Source organism: Marmota marmota, unplaced genomic scaffold (genome assembly GCF_001458135.2).
Source record: "Marmota marmota marmota unplaced genomic scaffold, marMar, whole genome shotgun sequence".
Taxonomy (NCBI): domain Eukaryota; kingdom Metazoa; phylum Chordata; class Mammalia; order Rodentia; family Sciuridae; genus Marmota; species Marmota marmota.
In genome coordinates this window covers 10,780,046-10,792,085 of record NW_025999968.1, presented here as the reverse complement: position 1 = coordinate 10,792,085, position 12,040 = coordinate 10,780,046, and the positions used below count along the sequence as shown (strand labels likewise).

The following is a 12,040-nucleotide window of genomic DNA, read 5'->3' as shown; positions in this document are numbered from 1 at the left end:
TAGAAGATTCCTTTGCATATATTTATACTTCTATTTAAAACAGAAATGAGTGTAATAAATTCTCAATAATATAACAATAATTGTTAATATAAAATTATAGCTCTTTTCCAACCAAGGTAGCTCTTAAGAATGTACTGAGAATGAATTCCATTATTCTTTGATCTTATTTTTTCCACACTTGGGTCATAGTTTCAAATCTGCTTGTAAATATGGATTGACTGCATCCTCCACATATTCTTACATCAAGAACTTCAAACAGGGGCTGGGGTTGTGGCTCAGCGGTAGAACGCTTGTCTAGCACGTGCAAGGTCTTGGGTTCAATCCTCAGCACCACATGGATAAAATAAAGGTATTGTGTCCAACTACATTAAAAAAAGAACTTCAAACGGTGGTGTTGAGAATGGCAGTGAAGAAGAACCTTGACAGCTTGGCATCCAGGACCCTGCTGATATGTGCCACCAGCCACTTAAACATCCTTTCACATGTTGACAGGGCATCAAGAGTGTAGATTATCTAGAAATCACATCCTAAACACTTTATCATCTGACAGAAGTGCTCATTTTAATCCTGGGCATTCTCTATGAGCAATCATCTTCTAGTCAACTTAGAATGCATTTACTAACCTGTGGTTTTCATGTTCTGCTGAATATAACAAGTGAAAAGAAAGAAAGAAGCAAGTGAGGGAAAGAGGAAGAAAGCACAAGGGTAGGAGAAAGTAGTGAGCAAGCTTGCTGCCTCCCTACTAAGAGCATAGGTGGGAGAAATTATATTCCTAGTAATAAAGAGCAAAATATGCTGGGACAGGGTCCTCTAATGGCAATGTGCTCTAATGCTTTGCTACTCAATGTGTTCTAAGACCATCAGCCTCAGGATCACTTGGAACTCATGAAAGATGCAAACTCTAAGCCCAGTCCTAGACCTATAGATTCTGTACTCTAACCCTCATTCCAGATGCTTCCTGTTGTCAAAAACTCTCTTTGAACAAACTGTAATCAGGCTTCTGTGATCTTACCTTACTTGTCCTGCCTTCTGCCTGCTTAGCTCAGTTGCATCAAGAATCCTGCTAAATTGTTGAGCACAGTGCACAGGCCTATAATCCCAGCAACACAGGAGGCTGAGGCAGAAGAACTGCAAGTTCAAGGCTGGCCTCAGCAAAGGTCCTAGGCAACTTAGCGAAACCTCATCTTAAAATAAAACAGAAAATAGAAAACAGGGATATGTATCAGTAGTAAAGCACCTCTGGGTCCAATCCCCAGGACTTAAAAAAAATAAAAAATAAAAAAAGCAAAGCAAAGCAAAAAGAATTCCGCTAAATTGCTTCAGGGAAGATATCCCCATCCATGATATCCAATTGTGTTCTTCATGGCCTATATGGCATGTGTACATTCTTAGTCTACCTTCAGCAAGAAGCCTGTTAGGCCAGCATCAGCAAGAACAGCTCTACCCTTTAGGCTTCTCTATGATTTTCCATCCACCGCCCTTTGCTCAATTCCAGTACAATCATCCTCTTGTCCTGACTGTATTGGAATTGAGTCAATATCTGTATTGTAAAAGTCCTGAAGAAAAATCTTCCTTACCATTTTAACAAGTGTCATGAATTTTTTTTTCTTTAACACTACACACAGCAAAGGTTGGCTATTTATAAGTATGGTAGGTTAGAAATTTGCAATTCCTAGACTTTGCTCAGTTGCTACTGTTGCAGCTACATACAAATTGTATAACCCATGGCAAATGACCTACCTTTTCTGGGATGCAGTACTTTCTTCCAAATAATGAACTTTAAGGTTTTTTTCTAGCCTCGGCTTCTAACTCTTCATTATATTAGTTCCTAGAGTTGCTCTCATCACCCTAAATGGAGAGTGGCCTTTGGTAGCATCATTCTGATTCAGATTTCCTACTGTCAAAGTGAGGCCGCATGACCCTTCCTTGGAAGGCTAAGGCAAAGGCTCTCATGAAACCTATAGGAGACACATCCAATCTCTGTGCCTGAATGATGCCACAGGAATGCAAATCCAGCTTCCACAATGCAAAAGTGCTGTTGTTGTAGCAGGTTTCTGACAGACTCCAAGTAGGAGTGAATTTCAGGGATACTCTCCAAGCCTGGAAACAGAATGTACCCCAAAGTGCAACTAGCAAAACAGGCCTATCACATGCCTCCTTCTGCCCAGGAGAGAGCACACAGCAGGGCCATTTGGTGTCTGGTGGTGATTTAGTTGTGAGTCACCTACCCTGATGGTTATCTTGTGTCATTCCCACAGGAATCCATAAGCTGGATGGCATCAGATTTTCATGATGAGCATTAAGAGGGTACAAATAAAGCATCAAGAAGATTTTCATCCTGTTGACACCAAGGAAAGCAGTCTGTCTACAGCAGTCAGTTTGAAACTTTAAAAAGAACACGAATCACTTGCTCACCCCATTTTCATTTCCTAAATGCTTGAGAAGCTGTTTGAACAGGTGTGGGGAGTGGCAGAGAAACACAGGAACAAAGTCTGGAAATGCAGGCAGAGGGAGATGTCGACAGTACGATGTCTGCTGAATGAATTGATGAAACCCCTAGGTCAATATGCTGGCTGGCTAAGGAATCACCATAATCTTTTTCATCATTTTCTGTCCAATGAAGAAGCAAGAAGGGAAATATTATACTTCCATTTTTCAGGAGGAAATGGACCCATTTCTTGGCATTTAAAAGATAACCTTATAGAAGATTTTGATTACTGCAGGGCAATAGTTCAGGAAAAAAAAAAATAGAAAAACAAAGAAATGAAGTCAAATGTTAAAGTTCATTGCCTTTTTAATCTATAACATAATGACATATGCATATCTCAGGTTTTTGTCAGAGATCCAGTGAGTCAGAGAATGTAAACTTACAGAGCACGGCACTTGGAATTGGTATCCAATGTTGGCTCCCCTTTCCCATTTCATTTCCCCTGTATCACTTCTCATCCTCACCCCAGCATTTACTAGCTGTGTCACCTTGTGCAGTGACTCTTTAAGAGTTACTGTATTCAGCTGTAAAACAGAAATATTAATAAGACATACTTTAAATGGTTGCTATTAGATAGGATATGATAATCCACACACATCTCTTAGCACAGTAGCCATAGTTAAGTACTTGGCAGACACTGATTACAAGTATTATTGTTGTGTCATCATTATCAATCTTTTCTAAAATCAAATATCTTATTTCTAATAGATGTAGAGCTATCATGAAATTATAAAATACTTGATAATCATGTTTAATAGCTCTCAACTTGGGAGCAGCCCACTTGGAATGGGGAGGGCATCTTCTGGCTGCCATAATGACTGAGAAAGCTACTGGCATTTAGTACCTGGGGGCCAAGGATGTCAAACATCTACAAAGTGCCCTATTCTCTCATTCATGAAAAATTTCCCATCATAGATGCCAAATGCCTCCCCATGGAGAAACAAAAAGTCATTCAACCTCTTCACTGTGGAGCTCAGAGATGTGAAGATAATTGACCAAGGTATTAGAGTGAGGTAGAATTAGAGCTAGGACTAAACTTTATATAGTGTTAACACTGCAGGAATTTTCTCCATCTTTTGCAATTGTCATCAACAAAGCATACTTGTCTCTGTTCTGAGCAGTGAATATTTTCTCTATAAAGTCTGTTAAATTCCTAAGAAGAGCCTTATAGTATGCTCACTGTAACTCTAGGAGAGAAAGAGGTTTATGTTTTATGTTGAATAATAATAGACTAGCTTGCTTTACCTATTACAGGCTGGACTGGTAACTGAGTCCCCTAGAATATAATATTTAAGGGATGAAAATTTGATTTCCATCCTCTTATGGGCTCATTAGTTTTATAAAGAGAAATGTCCCATTCTATCACCATCATAGGTCATGCATATACATGTTATGGTGAATATCTATGAAATCAGGAAACGGCCAAACCTCCCTAACTCCAATGCTGAGAAATAGGTCAATTATTGTTCTGTGGAACATGATTCAAGTTCCACTCAGGGTGGCCATTTTTACATTGGAGATTACCTACTGGTTGCAGAGCACTGTGTTAGATGCCAGGGTAATGAGATGAATTAGACACAGACCAAGGCCTCAAAAAGGCTAGGTTACCAGGAAGATAAAAACGTAGGCAATTAGTTCAATATAGTAAAATTAGTATTGTGGTAAAATTAGAATTATTGGTTTATAGAGTAAGCTAATCTTACTGTAATAAAAATTAATAAAATTGATTTTGATTATAATTTTTATGTTATAAATAACATGGACATTGTATGGCAATATGTAAATCAATGGATGTGTAACTGATGTGATTCCGCAATCTGTATACGGGGTAAAACATGGGAGTTCATAACCCACTTGAATCAAAATGTGAAATATGATATATCAAGAACTATGTAATGTTTTGAACAACCAACAATAAAAATTAAAAAAAAAATAACACGGACACATCAGATACCTTAAGAAAAGAGTTTATTATAGTCAAAATGACTATTTTCTACCACAATTATGTACATTCATCTATCTTTTTTTCAGGTTTGATATGTATGCAGAGAAAGACATCTGAATGTCACCTGAATACTAGCTGTATGTCCTTTGGAATATTACTGAGATTCTTTTAACCTCAGTTTCCCCAACAGGAGAAACACAGGTATTCCTGCCCTGATTCCTTCTGAGTATTTTAAGAATGAAAAATGATCAGACTTGTGAATACTTCACCAATATTATACATGACAGTGAAGGCTATCACTTCACCTTGCTAGTCCCTCCTCAAGGAGGCTCTATTTCTCAGTCCCCTGTAGCTAAAAGGACAATTTGACAAATTCTCACCAATGGAATGTTAGTGAAAGTAATGTCACCTCTACCCCAAGCAGTTGGGCTGGGTAGACTTTCTCTACAAATTATCTTTTCTACCTTCAGCAACTTCTGACCAAGTGTCCCAGAAAGCATAACTACAAAATGGAGATGACTATACACATTTTCTGGGACTTGGTACGAGAAATATTTTCACTGTCACTGAGGTTTTAGTGTATTACTGTAGCATGGCCTATATCAGATTAATCTATACAGCAGATATAAATTGATATTTTGAAAGGTACCAGCTTACATAATTGGTATCATTAGCTAGTAGCCCTGGGAACATTTACGGCAAGCAGGCAAACCTCAAGATGAGCAGTCCTCAGCAAGTTCACTATTCTGTCATTGTAACATTGTCCTAGATGCTAAGCAAAACCTACAAGACCTTCCATCTCTCATTTCCAACACTTCCTCCCTTCAAATACTGACTTCAGCCTATGTATTAAGCCCCTTCCTCAATTGTCAGGTCACCATGTGTCTGTTACACTAATGAAGTCAATGTGCCAAATAGATGAGGAATGCCAATTTGTTATTTTTATTCATATCAGAAACCAACAGTTTTGAATGCACCATAGCTACAAACAAGGTGCTGATCACAAGTGAAATATTTGCCTGTATCTACAAAGAGAACAAAGAGACATGTTACCTAAGGCAAGACTGTCAAAACATGTATTTCAGACTAGAGAGAATCTTAGCATAGGGTCAGTTACTGTCCCATGCTTCATAAATAAACACATTTGGAATACTCATCACAGTAGCTATTTCATGCTTCTTAATATAAGCTTTCATTGTTGACAATCTCAGTAGTTGAGAATATACAATATTTACACAAATAGTACAAGATCAAATAATTATAATGTTCTTGAAATATCACCTTACCTGTTCTACATTTTGACTTCTGGTAACATTCATTACCAACTTTGGTGCTGAACCAAGCCCTTCATCAACTCAAAGTAGTTAGTGCCCTTGAAGAAAGCAGATTTGTTAGCACCTGGTCATAAGAAAAGAAGGAAGGGAAGAAGGGAGAGAGGTAAAGAATAAGTGAGGGAGTAAAAATCTATTCCATTATAGCCAAACACATTACATATTACTACATCAATGTAGTGAGATAAAATTTAAGCTTGAAATAAATGCCTGAATCCTAAATGCTTAAAGGAATCTATTTCTTGGAGATGCAAATCAAAACCACACTGAAATGCCACTTCACACCCACTATAATGGCTATAATCAAAAAGACATAGACAATAACAAGTGTTGACAATGATGAGAAATTAGAACCCCTGCACCCTGCTGGTAGGAATGCATGGTGTGAACACTATAGAAAACAGTTTGACAATTACAAATTAAACACAGAATTACTAAAGGACACAGCAATTTTTCTCTTAGGTATGTTTCCAGGGAAAATGAAAACACATGTTTACACAAAAAATTATATGAATGTTCCTACTAATATTATTCATAATAGTCAAAAATAGGGGAAAATGTCAAGTGATGAACAGATAAACAAAATGTGATATATTTAAACAACGGAATAATATTCAGGTCTAAAAGGGAATGAAATAATGACGTATTATGCTATGATATGGCTGAAACTTTAAAACATTACACTTCTTGGAAGAAGAAACAAAAGGCCCCATATTGTAGGATTCCATTTTTATGAATTGTCAAGAATGAGAAAATCCACAGAGACAAAATGTAGTTTTGTAGTGACAAGATGCTGGGGAAAGTAGTAATTACTAATGAGTACAGGGCTTCTTTAGGAGAGATGAAATGTCCTGAATTATATGGTGGTGATGGTTGTACAACCTTGTGAATACACTAAAATTCACTGAAATACACACTTTAAAAGGGTGAATTTTATGATATATGAATTATTTCCCAATTTAAAATAGAATTGATTTCTTGATACTAGCCCTTTCCTAACAAGAACTATTTCTAGGTATATGCTTACAGATTCTTTGAATGAAACAGGGACTTAGGTTGTGAAATTTGATCATTCAAGACAACCACCACCAATCAACACAAGTCAGGACACTTGCCCAGATCTATCAAAAACCCTTTCTTTTCCTCTGAAGTCTGTTTACTCCATAGTGCCCTCTGCTGCCCAACAGGAATACAGATGTTGCACTGAATATTTTCTAAAACAAAACTTCAATTTTCTAAAGAAGTAGGAAGGATAAATGTTGTCAGAAGAAAACATAAATAGGTCTGTATTCCATTAGGGGTTTAAAAAATGAAAATTATATGAAAGAATGCTACAGGCAAAAAATTATAAACATATTTCAAATTGTTGATTTCAGTTATGAAACAAAATGAATATTCCACTCCTTTGGCACCTCTCTGGTATGCCTTCCATTTTAATTAAATTCTGAGATATGCTAGTATATCTTACATAGTAATTCTGTAAAATGTCTTACAATGCAAGATGAGGCAGTTTTTCATTAGTGCACTAAAAAAGAAAAGAAAAGAAAAAGGTAGATGTAAGGGAGATGGAAAAGGTTGATCAATGGGTCCTAAGTTACAGTTAGATAGGAATAAAAAGCTCTGGTGTACTACTGCACAGTAGGGTGACTAGGGACAACCATTATGTACTCTACATTTCAAAAATCTAAAAGGAAGTATTTTGAATGTTTTCACCATAAAGAATTGACAGATGTTTGAAGAGATACACATAATTAATCTGACTGAAACATTACATGGTGTATCAGAGCACTGTTACTCCAATAATACTGTACATTTTTGCTTTTTATGAATATTAAATATATTTTTGTAAAAAAAAAAAAAAAAGAAAGAAAGAACTCCAGGTAGCAGGGACAGCATAGGCAAAATCCTGGAGCTGTGAAACAAGGCACTCTCTTATCGTTTCACTTATGAGCTCTTCCTTTTTAAAAACTAAAATTAGCCGTTATTCTGTTTAAAATTTTTTTGTCTTTTGGGTTTCCAAAGCAATACACGTTTATTTCAAGTATTAAAATGATACAGAAATGAATAAGTGCATAGATATTGTTTTCTTATGTAAGTGCTAGACTAAATCATACTTGTTCTTTTGGAACATGTTTCTAAGTCAGTACATGTAATCAAGTGCATTTTACTATAGCCTCATCTTTGGATATTTAGTGTCACATTGTTCAAAATAGGTGGTATGATAGCTTAGTGATTAAAGGGGTAAGCCCTGGAGTCACATGAATCCCAGAGATGCATCTTACTGTGTAACATTGGGTAAGTGCTTAACTGTTCTGGTCTCAATTTCCCTCTGTGTATTGTAAGGATCAAAAGAATACATATCTACTTCTTGTGATTGCTGTGACGAATTAAAAAGTTGACATTTGCAAACTATTTAAAATGGTGTCTGATGCAGTAAGTTCTTTAAATGTGAGCTCATATTACCAGAAAGTATTTAATCAGGATTGACAGTATCTATGCTATTTTCATTTTTTTTTTTTTTGCATGTTTTAGCTTCTAAAGAAACTTCCAAGACAAGTTTTGAATTACTTTTACCCTCTATTATATTTGGGCTCTCCTCTTTCTTACCTACCACCACCCAACCAGTGTATACTAATGGTGACTGTAAGGGGCAGCACAGAATGTGGGTGGTAAAGTCCAGTGGAGGAACTTCTAGGCCAGACCCAAAAGGAGCCATTACAGATTTTCTTTCTGCATAGAGGCCTTACTAGGAAGGCAAATACTAAGCAAAGACTGGGAAAGAAAGCAGCAAGATTAGGAAGTAAGGAAACAGTAAGTTAAACGGTGGAGGCCCGAGTCAGAAACCAGGGAATGAATGCAGGTCAGAAACAAAACCAGAGACAAACCTGTGGACAGAAAACTCAGAAGAATTCTTTGGGCACCACATTTTTGATGTACCTTCTTTGGGGAGATACTTCACTGTATCTACGGTTCTCATCAGCCTGTGGCTACGAATGAGATTGTGTTAATAATAATGACAACTCACAAGTCTTTCTACCCTTCATGCTCATACACAGAACTTTGCCTTCGACTCCCAAACTCTCCCTGGACCATTTCTGGGAGTCAGGAGACTAAGAAAAGAAAACAGAATATATATATATATATATATATATATATATATATATATATATATACACACACACACATACATATATACACACACATATATATGTATGTATATATACATAGCTGTGCACACACACATGTGTATATCTGTATATATACAAGTATGTATTTGTATACATATACCACCATGCCTGGCCTCAGGCCTTTTCATTTGAGACAGGTTCTCACTGTGTTACTGAGGCTGGCTTCAATGATATATGTATACATATCATTTCCTGAGCAATAATCCTAAACAGGGAACAAGTTTAAAACAAAGAAAAAACAACTAGAAAGCTACATGTCATTTATATTAGCAACATATATCCATTTCCTTTGTTTGGACCATTGAAATTCTCACAGGGGTTTTAACAGCTTGAAATGTTTGGTAAGTTATTAACTAAAAATCAATATTTTATTTGCATACATTTCTACGAACATACTTAACTTGATGTCAATTTGCAGTGTCAATGGCTTGGGTCCTCAGCTGCTATTGAGACAGAAGAGGCCAGGCTGTGGAGAGTAGAGAAGGGGCAGTCAAAGTCATAAAGAGGGCAAGCACAATCATTTTAACAACACTAACATGTTAAAACAGTTCCTGTGTCTAAGAACCCATAATCCACTGGCACCCACAGTGGGCAATTGAAATATCAAGAGGCCACCAAAGAAGCATATCAACTTCTCCTTACGTGGCTGTAAAAGGAGGAGCACTGAAGGACTTAAAGCGCACTCTTGCCCCTGCTCCAGGAGTTCTGAGTCTCTTTCTCACTTTGCTTTAAAATAAAATTCCTGCTTGCTTACTTACCTCAGCGTTAGAGGTATTCATTCTTTAACTGCATAAACCACAAACCTGGTCCCAACTCTTGTTGGTAACACTATAAAACTTTCAAAATTTAAAATATATTTGGGAAAATAAATAGAAAATTAAAATAGAACAAACATACCCATCCTATGCTGAGATGTTCCTGTTAAAGGTGCCAGGTTTGGGGACAAAAGCCCTATTATTTCAAGTCAGAATTTAATGAGTTAGAATTATAGGCTTTTTAAATTGGAAAAAAAAGTATAAAAAGCATCTAATCCAATATGAAAATACTTGAAAAGGGAAAATGCAACAGTATGCCTGGTCAATCTGAGTGGAGACAAACAAGTACATAGTGGCTGTCCAGGCAACAGATAAGGGAAAAAAAAAAGTTGGTTTTATAAGCTTTGGAAACAGTCAGATGGATAATATAGGTAATAACCGTCTCAAAGATTAGCTTCTCACACCCAGAGTTGCTTTCTTTTTTCCTGTGTTAAGGCATAACTTTAAAGCTATTTTCATCCACAAACAAAATAAACCAAATTCTTTGTATAGTATCTCACCTTAAGTTTTAACAGAAATAGCATCCAATGTTACAGGATTATTTCTCATCCACTCCAGGGATAGTTGAGTAGGTACAGACTGAACCACATTGGATTTTTCCCAGAGGTTTACACTAAACATCATAATATATGTTCTGTTTTGACTGGGCAGAAAATAGTCATGGTCATAATGTTCTGAAAAATGTTTATAATTATATAATCAAGACAAAGTACAAATTTACGGGTAAAAAGTCCATTTGGCATTCACAAAATATTGTTTTAAACCTAGTAATATCTGGAAATACATTTTCATCATGTTCCTAAAGAGGCTTATAAAATTCTCACCAATAAGTACCATTAGGACTTAATGAATGATCCCATTGACATTATGAATGAACCCATGGCTTTTAATTAGGTTTTAACTACAGGTTTAACCATAGATTTCATTCAGCAGCAGCATCTTACCCAGGAGTGGGTAACTTGGCACAGTGGTTCTCTAATGTTGATGTGTATTAGAGTAGCCTGGAAAGCTGATAAAGGACCTAAGGATGAGCCTCACTAGAATAGGTTAGACCCTGAGACTATAGGTTTATCAGGTTACCTACATGATTCTGAAATACTTCTTTTTTATTTCTCCATACTGGGGACTGAACCCAGGGACATTTTACCACTGAGCTACATCCTCAGCCCTTTTTACTTTTTAAATTTTATTTTATTTTTTGGGGTGCCATAGATTGAATTTAGAAGCACTCACCTACTGAGCCACATCTCCAGATCTATTTTGTATTTTATTTAGAGTAAGGGTCTGAGTTGATTAGCACCTCTCTTTTGCTGAGGCTAGCTTTGAACTTGCGATCCTCTGTCTCAGCCTCTGGAGCTGCTGGGATTATAAGCGTGAGCCACAATGCCCAGCCTCAGCCCTTTTCATTTGAGACAGGTCTCACTATATTACTGAGGCTGGCTTCAAATTTGCAATCTTCCTGCCTCAGCCTCTCAAGTAGCTGGGATTAGAGCTGTGCAACCCCCCTCCACTTCTGATACCCAGAAAAGTTCCAGGACAATGTCGTTATTTCAATGGACTGCAATCTTGCCCACCTACTGGGATCACCTAGAAAGTTGTAAAAACAAATACTGATACCTGCATCCTACAACCGGAGACATCAGAGACATTTTCTTGGATCTGGGTGATCCCTGCACTTCAGGCATTTGTCTTTCAGGAGATTCTGGTATATAGCCAAAAGTGCAAACTTTCAACTGGAGATGGGTAGTCAGATTTGGTAAGTGCATTTGGAAGTCAAGAAGATGGAGAAATGAAGTACAACTTCACCTAAAATCTGCTAAAGAGAGAAATGCGAGAAGCATTGTTTTCCAACTTTATAATTCTATCTCAGTGCAGTCCCATCTGTAAATAAGGAGATAAAAATGAAAGGAACAATGTCAGTTTTATCGATCTAAAATCTGGCTAATCTGAATTTATGATAATGACATTCAGTATCTCATGGAGGGTTAATGATTTCTGAGCTGTTCACATTTCATTAATTTATTGAACAAAGTTTTAGTGGGTACTTTGCAATGTACGAAACTTGGTGCTATGTGCTATGGAAGATGGATAAGCCAGAAAAAATTCCCTGGTATCAAGGAGTTTATCAACCATGAGAGTAAATAAAACACAAGTATAAATTAGCTGTCAGTGAAACAAATGCATAAGACACAGAAATCAAGTGAAAAACTCTTCTAGAAGAGGAGATTCAAAAAGGGAAGATTCAAAAAGAAGCAACATTTAATTTGAGACTT

At 36.7% G+C, this 12,040-nt stretch overlaps 1 protein-coding gene across 1 annotated transcript in view; it reads right to left on the bottom strand.

Moving 5' to 3' along the window:
* Myh15 (myosin heavy chain 15) overlaps positions 1–12,040 on the bottom strand; it is a 123,065-nt gene that overhangs the window by 100,513 nt on the left and 10,512 nt on the right. Inside the window, 3 exon segments of the mRNA XM_048803852.1 lie at positions 388–513; positions 5,720–5,764; positions 5,767–5,831. Coding sequence (XP_048659809.1) covers positions 388–513; positions 5,720–5,764; positions 5,767–5,831 — 236 coding nt within the window.